Below are 10,331 nucleotides of genomic sequence, written 5' to 3'. Positions count from 1 at the left end.
AATAGTTTGATGCTTTTTATGGTTCAGCATTAATTTTTAGCTTCATTTTTGAGCTCTAGTCCCAACTGTTCCCCTTAAAACACATGTGGTGCAAGTTTTGGAAGCCCTGATAATTAGCTTGTGAGCAAAATGTGGACATTTGTAGAAGAGAAAAGCTTGAAGCTCTGCAGGTCAGTGGGCCTCTTGGCCTGGAAATGAGACACAACAATCTTTTTTAACACCCATCTCCACACACACGCACACGCACACACACACACACACACACATTTTCTTTCACTGCTCAGACTAGGTTTCCGGTAGATGGTTTTTATAACCCCTTTACTGGTGAGGTGTAGAGCACAATCTGAACACGAGCACTTCGATTTCTGTAATCTTCTTCACCTTCCGTAGTGAAGAACAGCAAATTGAGAATGGCCAAAAAAATCTATGATGACGTGGGCAGCTTTCAGCTTCGTCAGATGGATACGGGAGAACGAGTGGAGAGGATGGTAGATATTTATGAAAGTGTGGATGCTGTTACACCTCAGACAACCGACACAGACCCTGAAACACGGACGCATCAACCAGGTACCAAACACAACAGACAAACTTTACACTTGGCACAGTGCAGTCAGGCAAGTGAAATTCTTCGGGTGTTTACCAAATCCTGACCTTAGTAAAGCTTACATGCCAATAAAGAGGTGATGAAGGTCTTTAATCATCCACCACTAGGGTGCTCAGACAGAGAATAGCCTGGTACTTTAAAAACTCTGGATTTTTTAATTAATTAAACTTTAAGTAAATAAATGATCAAATAAAACAATAAATAATCTGGGTCACTTGTAAAATAGTGGGCATGTGGACATGATCTGCAACAGTCTATATTTAAATCTGCACATCGTGGCCTTGTGTCTATTTCCTGTTCACACATGGAGGAGTTAAAATAGCATTAGCTTCAGGACATGATGACCACAACATGTGAAGAGAAGCTTCATAACGCAGCTACTGAGCACTGAGAGTAAGGTGAAGGTGAAACAGAATCATGTTGGTAGGAGTGAATGTAAACGTGGATCAGGATAAACTGATGAACAGAGAAGAGAGTGATGAGATGATCGAAGTTATTTATTATAATGTAAAAACTTGTAGAGATCAAAATATCAGCACAGAGACTCAATATAGCAGCACAATGAAGAAAATCAACAAGGAGAATTCAGGTAGGACTTTTATTTTCACTAGTTACATGCTACACTCACTAGCTCTTATTTAGCCATATGTAGTAAATCTGTTGTATCTGATCAGTTAATAAATTACAATCTCAGAGCTTTGCTTAAATAAGAATCTTAATTGCAGAAAAGCAATTAAATCACCTTCTCTGAATACAGCCCTTGATGTGTTGTTTAGGAGGTAATAAAAGAGGAATCAGAAGTTGCAGACTGGTAGCAGTGGGTTTGGGGTTGCTGTGTCTTCTTTTGCTGGCTACCAACATAGTGGTGTTCATCAACTGTGAGTATTTCAGCTGTAATTTCAGCTGTTGCACAATTGCACGATTGTCAGGACAGACCTCCTGAGAATATAGGGGCAGATGGTCAGCTAACAGATCCCTGTAGCGTTCACCATTCAAGGATTGTGGTGCGATGACAAGGCAAACCAAGAGAATGCTCCCCAGACCGTCACACCACCACCACTGGCCAGATGCGGACCCGTGTTGGTGTACGGCTGTTGTACCCTAGTTGACGCAGGGTACATCGCATGGTCATGGCCGAAATTGCCTGGATGTTTGTTGATGGTTCCTTCACTCTTGGTACACCTGTGATACCGTGGTACTGGAACAGCCCACAAGTGCAACTGTTGCTGAAACACTGGCACCACACCTCAGGGATCCAACCATCGGTTTCTTTAACTAGCAGTCTCTGCACCTCATTGAGGATGAACTTGCTCCTGGTGGAGTGTTTGTATAATCACGACCTTTTTGCCAGATCACTGCTGGCTTCTATATTTAAACCTGTTATTTCTCTATTTTTACTAGTAGGACTAGTTTGATACCACCCATTACAAATTCCATAGAACATTGATCTTTTGCCAAGATCATCAAGAAAACCTAAAATGTCACTTATTGCTGAGAAAAAAATAAGTTTGTATGTTCTGATGTAATCCAAGAACAACCAGACAAGTGGTTTTATGGTTCAACATTCATTTTTATCTTCATTTGTAAGCTGACTTTCTGAGCTCTAGTTCCAACTGTTCCCCTGACATGCAGAGAAAAGCTTGGAGCTCTGCAGGTCAGCGGGACTCTTGGCCTGGAAATGAGACACAACAATTGTCTGTTGTGTTTGATACCTGGTTGATGCGCTCGTGTTTCAGGGTCTGTGCCGGTTGTCTGAGGTCTAACAGCATCCACACTTTCATAAATATCTACCATCCTCTCCACTCGTTCTCCCGTTTCCATCTGACAAAGCTCAAAGCTGCCCACGTCATCATAGATTTCCTTGGCCATTCTCAATTTGCTGTTCTTCACTACTGAAGGTGAAGAAGATTACAGAAATCGAAGTGCTTGTGTTCAGACTGGGCTTCACACCTCACCAGCAAAGGGGTTATTAAAACCATCTACCGGAAACCTACCTAGAGTAGTGAAAGTGTGTGTGTGTGTGTATGGAAGTAAATCTGTCTCATCAGATTTTGAAATTTGAAAGCCTTTGAATTTTGATTACTGAACTTTAAGCCTTTGAATTTTGATTACTGAACTTTTTTTGCCTCAGAATTCAACCCACACATTTTACAATAACTCATTTTCACTTTCATTTTTCGATGTTAACAAATTCAAAATCAAAAATTCAAGTTTATAAAATTCAAATAATATATATTCAGGTTGCTCAAATTCGATAGGTCAAATTCAGATCACAAAATTCAGATTAAAAAATTCAGACTAAACATCCGGGACACGCAGGATGAGCAATCGATTCCAGAGCCGTAGAGAGAACAGAGTAGCGACACTCCCATAGAGAACCGCTGTGACGGGGGCGGGACATTTCTCTGCTCAGCTCCGGGTGGAGCTCTGTTCATTTCCACTACTGAGCAGCATTTTCAGCTGTATGTTGCTTTGTTTTAAAAAAAATAATGAATTTGATGTCATTAATATACTTAATCCTGTTATTGTTTAGCATTTGCTCAGCACTAAATGTTACATGTTCATCTTAATTAATAGGTATAACCGAATTTAGCTTAGTCAGTTAAGCTTAATTAATGACACTAGAGTCTTTTCACCTAAAATGAGTTGATTAATCAAGAGTCTTGTTACAGAAATGATAATAAAACATTAGAACCACAATAAATCATGCTACTTTTACTTTCATACTTAAGTATGAAAATCATACATTACATAATGTGATATCATTAAGTAGTAGAGACGATATACAGTACAGAGATTAAAGAGCTTTTTTTTTTTTTGCATAAACTATAATCTCCCTTCACTTTCCTGAGGATTCATAATAATAATAATAATCATCATTTTGGTTAAACACTAAGCCATGTGGCTGGATTCATAAGGTTTACCTGCACTGAATGAACAGATTGATAAACACATTACCGTACCAAAAACATTATAGTGCACGTACATGAAATAGCTTCATTCATCTCTTATTTCATGAGTGATTAATAATTGATTCCTACATGTAATACATGAATTAATTCATAATTAATATGCACTAGTTCATTTTGTCTAATGTATGTGGTGGACAAGGTACACAAACCATGTAGCTGAGTTAAAGTAGAGATATCCAAGGTAAAATATTACTCCAGTAAAAGTAGTAGTAAAAGTAAAAATACTCTTTACCTCCACTTCACTGAGTACAAGTACTAAAGTATTTACCTTCAAATGTACTTAAGTATGAAAGTAAAAGTATAATGATTTATTATGGCTCTAATATTTTATGATCATTTCTGTAACAAGACTCTTGATTAATCAACTTTTAATTAATCAATTTTAGGTGAAAAGACTCTAGTGTCATTAATTAAGCTTAACTGACTAAGCTAAATTCGGTTATACCTATTAATTAAGATGAACATGTAACATTTAGTGCTGAGCAAATGCTAAACAATAACAGGATTAAGTATATTAATGACATCAAATTCATTATTTTTTTTAAAACAAAGCAACATACAGCTGAAAATGCAGCTCAGTAGTGGAAATGAACAGAGCTCCACCCGGAGCTGAGCAGAGAAATGTCCCGCCCCCGTCACAGCGGTTCTCTATGGGAGTGTCGCTACTCTGTTCTCTCTACGGCTCTGGAATCGATTGCTCATCCTGCGTGTCCCGGATGTTTAGTCTGAATTTTTTAATCTGAATTTTGTGATCTGAATTTGACCTATCGAATTTGAGCAACCTGAATATATATTATTTGAATTTTATAAACTTGAATTTTTGATTTTGAATTTGTTAACATCGAAAAATGAAAGTGAAAATTAGTTATTGTAAAATGTGTGGGTTGAATTCTGAGGCAAAAAAAGTTCAGTAATCAAAATTCAAAGGCTTAAAGTTCAGTAATCAAAATTCAAAGGCTTAAAGTTCAGTAATCAAAATTCAAAGGCTTTTAAATTTCAAAATCTGATGAGACAGATTTACTTCCATATGTGTGTGTGTTTGAGTGAGAGTAATAGTAAATGTTATTGAATATGTTTGGTTCTTAATATAGATGTTCATGTGACAGAGGAGAAAGAGGGTCTGATATACGAGATAATCAACAACCTTAAAAACCTGACTGAGGGAAACACAAAGTTACTGAGGACGTATGATGATTTAGTGAAGATCCTTGGTGAGTGAAACAGTATTTTATAACAATACAGCTGTTACTGACACTCCAACATTTGACTTTGTACTGTGTTACTCATGATTAATTTACAAGGTTGGAAGAAATTTGGAACGAGTTTTTACTACATCTCTACTGTGGTAAAGAACTGGGCTGAAAGCAGACAGTACTGCAGAGAGAGAGGAGCAGATCTGGTGATCATCAACAGCAGAGAGGAACAGGTGAGAGGAACTCAGAGAAGAACCTGAACTCTGATAATAATCTCCTTATTCTAATTATGTTCTTCTTTTATCTAGGAATTTATAAATAATTTAAATATTAAATCCTGGATTGGTCTAAGTGATGAAGAATCAGAGGGGAAATGGAAGTGGGTGGATGGATCAGCACTAACCACAGCGTGAGTAAAATAATCGGAACTCTTCACATCTTCACACATGAAGCAGATACAGAGCAGATCAGCATGATCACATGGTTAGAGACTGAGCTCAGTAATGAACATGGTGGCTGTTCTAGTGATGTTCTTTTTATTAACCATACAAATAAAATAATAATAAATACATTTTGGTTTGTATCCTGAGTGAAGCACATTGCATTGATTTAATAGCAAAAATGAACACCAGCTTCTACACTACACACATAACTCGTCTCGTCATGTTTAGTGCAATATCAAATTTATTTCTTAATTAATACATTGTCAGTAATCACTTTCAACAATAATCATATTCTTTACATTTATTTAGGTTCTACACTCGCTGCTGATGCATGTTATGTACGGCACAAAAACTTTATTGCGTTTTTAAATTCATTTTAATAGTAAAAGCTGAATGTGAAAGAGTTTCCTCATGTATCTTCTAGTGTGTTTTTCACTGGATGCATTCAAAATATAAAGCTTAATATTACTTGTTATTTTTTTATCCCAGGTTCTGGAGTCAGGGCCGACCTAATAATGACAGAAATAGGAACTGTGTTCTTTTGGATGCTTGGAGCTCTGGAGCTCTGAATAACTGGAATGACATACCCTGCTTTAACACTTATAGTTTTATTTGTGAATCTTCACTGAAGTAAGCTAACATGCAGTAATTTAAACAGTGATTGATTTTGTATCATAAATTACTTTTATTATATTTCAAATGTTTTCTTTTTAAATATGTTTGTAATAAAATCGTATTAAATTGATATTAAAATAAGAAGAATCTTGTTGTGTGTGTCACTTGTAAACAGTGTGCATGTTTCAGTGCATGTGGGCGCTTTTTTTTCTATTTAATTTACGCATTTCTTCCAATTTTAGCGTAGTCAATTTGTCTTCTGCTGCTGGGGGATCCCTGATTGTGGGTATATTACTGCTCGCCCCTCCTTCGACCCCCGCACAGCCCTTAGCGAAACCCTTTTTCACCCATGCACTCTGCACAGATGCCTCCCAAAAGATCTTTGATAGGTGACGTAACGCCGAAATTGATTGTGATTTAGCCACCATTTTTGAGGTATTTAGTAATAAAGTCTGTTATGTATTGAACCCAGAGCACTGTATTTTCATTCTTGAAATTGTGCGACCCTTCATAATGGTCATTAAACAGCTGCAGGATGCTGGAGGATTACAGTATCATGCCCATGTGACATGCCATGAATGGGCGGCACAGGGCATGGAGGCACAGATGACTGACGGTGCTGGTTTCTTTAACTAGCAGTCTCTGCACCTCAGTGAGGATGAACTCGCTCCTGGTGGAAGAGTGTCTGTATAATCACGACCTTTTTGCCAGATCATTGCTGGCTTCTATATTTAAACTTGTTATTTCTCTATTTTTACCTTTTAAGGCTTTGATGACGGGCTCAGGCTAGGCCAGTTTTTCCACCAATGCATTAGCTGGCATTCTTTATCTTTTTCTGGGGGAATTCACATGGTGTTGTGGCATCTTTTGACGATCACGGCCAAACTGCCCTGGCCCTCGCAAAGAGATCCACACTGGATCATGGCAGTGTCATCTTGTGAACTAGTAGGACTAGTCTGACACCACCCAGCTCCAGTTCCAACTGTTCCCCTCAAAACACATGTGATGCAATTTTTGGAAGCCCTGATAATTAGCTTGTGAGCAAAATGTGGACATTTGTAGCAGGGAAAAGCTTGGAGCTCTGCAGGTCAGCGGGCCTCTTGGCCTGGAAATGAGACACAGCAATTGTCTGTTGTGTTTGGTACCTGGTTGATGCGTCCCTGTTTCAGGGTCTGTGCCGGTTGTCTGAGGTCTAACAGCATCCACACTTTCATAAATATCTACCATCCTCTCCACTCGGGCTTCACACCTCTACAGCAAATGGGTTATTACGACCATCTACCGGAAACCTAGTCTGAGCAGTGAAAGTGTGTGTGTGTGTGTGTGTGTGTGTGTGTGTGTGTGTTTGAATGAGAGTAATAGTAAATGTTACTGAATATGTTTGGTTCTTAATGCAGATGTTCATGTGAAAGAGGAGAGAGACGGTCTGTTCCAAACCACTGAATCTTTGAAAGCAAACAGCACTGCAGAAAAGCAGAACTTCCTGTCCAGCAACCAAAACCTGACTGAAGAGAGAAAACAGCTGGAGAGACGATATCAGATTCTGATAGAGAAGAAAGACGAGATAATCAACAACTTTAGAACCTGACTGAGAGAAACACAGAGTTACTGAGGACGTATGATGATTTAGTGAAGATCCTTGGTGTGTAAACAGTATTTTACAACAATACAGCTGTTACTGACACTCCAACATTTGACTTTGTTACTCATGATTACTTTACAAGCTCTGAGGAAATTTGGAACGAGTTATTACTACATCTCTACTGAGAGAAAGACCTGGGCTGAGAGCAGACAGGACTGCAGAGAGAGAGGAGCAGATCTGGTGATCATCAACAGCAGAGAGGAACAGGTGAGAGGAACTCAGAGAAGAACCTGAACTCTGATAGTAATCTTCTTATTCTAATTACCTTCTTCTTTTATCTAGGAATTTATAAATAATTTAAACATTTACATCTGGATTGGTCTAAGTGATGTACAATCAGAGGGGGGGTGGAAGTGGGTGGATGGATCAGCACTAACCACAGCGTGAGTAAAATAATCTGAACTCTTCACATCTTCACACATGAAGCAGATACAGAACAGATCAGCATGATCACATGATTACAGACTGAGCTCAGTAATCAACACGGTTCTGTTCTGTTATGAGGTGGGGACAAAGGACCCAAGGATGCAGAGGTTTAACAAAAAGGGGTTTATTTAACAAATAATTAAACACAAAATACAATAAAACAAGGAATAACAAGAACAAAAAAACACTTCGGGAAATCCCGAAGGCAGCCGATGACGTCAAAGCTGTAAAAACAGAAAATAAACAAACATAAAATGACACCGCAGTGCCAAACAAACTGAACGAAAGAAAAAGGAAACAGCCAGAGAAAACAGAAGGTGCGACGCCTGCAGTTTAGCGCCATCCCCTTAAATAAGGGGAGGTGCAGCTGCAGAGCGTTCGCCCTAACGAGCTGGCCAGGTATTTACAGCCAGCTCGTTTTCTGCTCTGTAAGGCCTGTGGCGTCAGGGAGAGATGGTGTGTTCCCCTGATGCCACAGAGCCTAACATGTTCTAGTGATGTTCTTTTTATTAACCATACAAATAAAATAATAATAAATACATTTGGGTTTGTATCCTTAGTGAAGCTGTGCACATTGCATTGATTTAATAGCAAAAATGAACACCAGCTTCTACACTACACACATAAATCGTCCCGTCATGTTTAGTGCAATATCAAATTTATTTCTTAATTAATACATTGTCAGTAATCACTTTCAACAATAATCATATTCTTTACATTTATTTAGGTTCTACACTCGCTGCTGATGCATGTTATGTACGATACAAAAACTTTATTACATTTTAAAATTCATTTTAATTGTAAAAGCTGAATGTGAAAGAGTTTCCTTATGTATCTTCTAATGTGTTTTTACTGGATGCATTAAAAATATAAAGCTTAACATTACTTGTTACTTTTTAATCCCAGGTTCTGGAGTCAGGGCCGGCCTAATAATAACAGAGGTAGGAACTGTGTTCTTTTGAATGCTTGGAGCTCTGGAGCTCTGAACAACTGGAATGACATATCCTGCTTTTACACTTATAGTTTTATTTGTGAATTTCCACTAAAGAAACCTGACATGCAGTAATTTAAACAGTGATTAATTTTGTATCATAAATTACTTTTATTATATTTCAAATGTTTTCTTTTTGAATGTTTGTAATAAAATCGTATTAAATTGATATTAAAATAAAAAGAAGAATCTTGTTGTGTGTGTGTGTCACTTGTTTTCTATTTAATGTACGCATTTCTTTTAATTTTAGCATAGTCAATTTGTCTTCTGGCCCTGGGGGATCCCTGATTGTGGGTATATTACTGCTCGCCCCTTCCTCCACCCCCACACAGCCCTTAGAGAAAGCCTTTTTCACCCATGCACTCTGCACAGGTGCCTCTCTGTCTGCCAATCAGGGTCTTTACACAGCGTTTTGAAGACCCAACCCACGTAGTCAGGTCATCCTGCCCTAGCAGATACGTGTCTGCTACCGGCACTGCCAATTATGCCAGCTAGACGGCGGCCAGCAGACTGGTGGCAACGCCGAGTTTCGAACCGAAGCAGCGGATTATCCCACTGCTCCAGCTAGGTGTCCGTACGTTTGTATTTTAAGATTTCAGTACATGATGAACACATGATGTGAAGAGAGGCTTTAAAACACAGCTACTGAAGACTGAGAGTAAGGTGAAACAGTAAACTGTGATTAAGACAATGCCATCTGGTGGACTAGTAGGAATAGTTTGATGCCACCCATTACAAATTCTATAGAACATTGATCTCTTGCCAAGGCCATCAAGAAAACATAAACTGTCACTTATTGCTGAGAAAAAAAAACATTGGATGTTCTGATGTAATAAAAAAAACCTGATCTATCATAAATGTACAGCTGCTGGAATGTAATTGATACTGTCTAAGCTTGAAACTAGCATGGGCTCTAACTTTTCCACACAAGGGAAAAGTTCCATGTGACCACCAGCAAATGCTTCTCTTTCTGGCACTTCTCTTTCTAAACTTATGCCAATGTAAAGCTTGCTTGACTGTGGATAGTGGGCAGTATACGCACACCTGTATACCAGCGGTTTTGATCAGCAGTAGTCGACCCTAATCAATTAGATGGATTAGAAAGCTGTTCCACAATGTTTAATGATATTACGGAACTTTCTATACCAATAAATGACTCACCTGTGTGACGATCATAACACCCACAATAAGACCAAATCATTCAGTCACAGACAAATTACAGTTTCAGAAATATATGAAATCCTAAGATTACAGTAAAATACATTTCCTTTGCAAGTGTATGTAAAGGTTTAACTTAACCTCAGCTGCATGAAGAGATGAACTTGTACCCATTTAATCACTAGATAAAGGCTAATGAAGTAAAATGCTTGTATAGCTAAAATCTTTGTTTTAAACAGGTGCTTTTATGGTTGAACATTAATTTTTAGCTTCATTTTTTTTAGCTC

The 10,331-nt window shown here is 38.2% G+C and overlaps 1 protein-coding gene across 1 annotated transcript; it reads left to right on the top strand.

Moving 5' to 3' along the window:
* Positions 1-971: 971 nt before the first annotated feature.
* LOC134326516 (CD209 antigen-like protein E) lies at positions 972-8,886 on the top strand. The gene is made up of 9 exons (XM_063008695.1): positions 972-1,193; positions 1,381-1,482; positions 4,668-4,787; positions 4,878-5,002; positions 5,078-5,178; positions 5,702-5,842; positions 7,225-7,469; positions 7,552-7,676; positions 8,802-8,886. Exons 1-7 carry the CDS (start codon positions 1,022-1,024, stop codon positions 7,268-7,270), a joined length of 807 nt encoding a protein of 268 aa, XP_062864765.1. The 5' UTR covers positions 972-1,021; the 3' UTR covers positions 7,271-7,469; positions 7,552-7,676; positions 8,802-8,886.
* The last annotated feature ends 1,445 nt before the right edge of the window (positions 8,887-10,331 follow it).

The sequence above is a fragment of the Trichomycterus rosablanca genome, chromosome 14 (assembly GCF_030014385.1).
Source record: "Trichomycterus rosablanca isolate fTriRos1 chromosome 14, fTriRos1.hap1, whole genome shotgun sequence".
In the NCBI taxonomy this organism is placed as follows: domain Eukaryota; kingdom Metazoa; phylum Chordata; class Actinopteri; order Siluriformes; family Trichomycteridae; genus Trichomycterus; species Trichomycterus rosablanca.
Note: the sequence above shows the minus strand (reverse complement) of the source record. Positions and strands in the feature narration are given on the sequence as shown.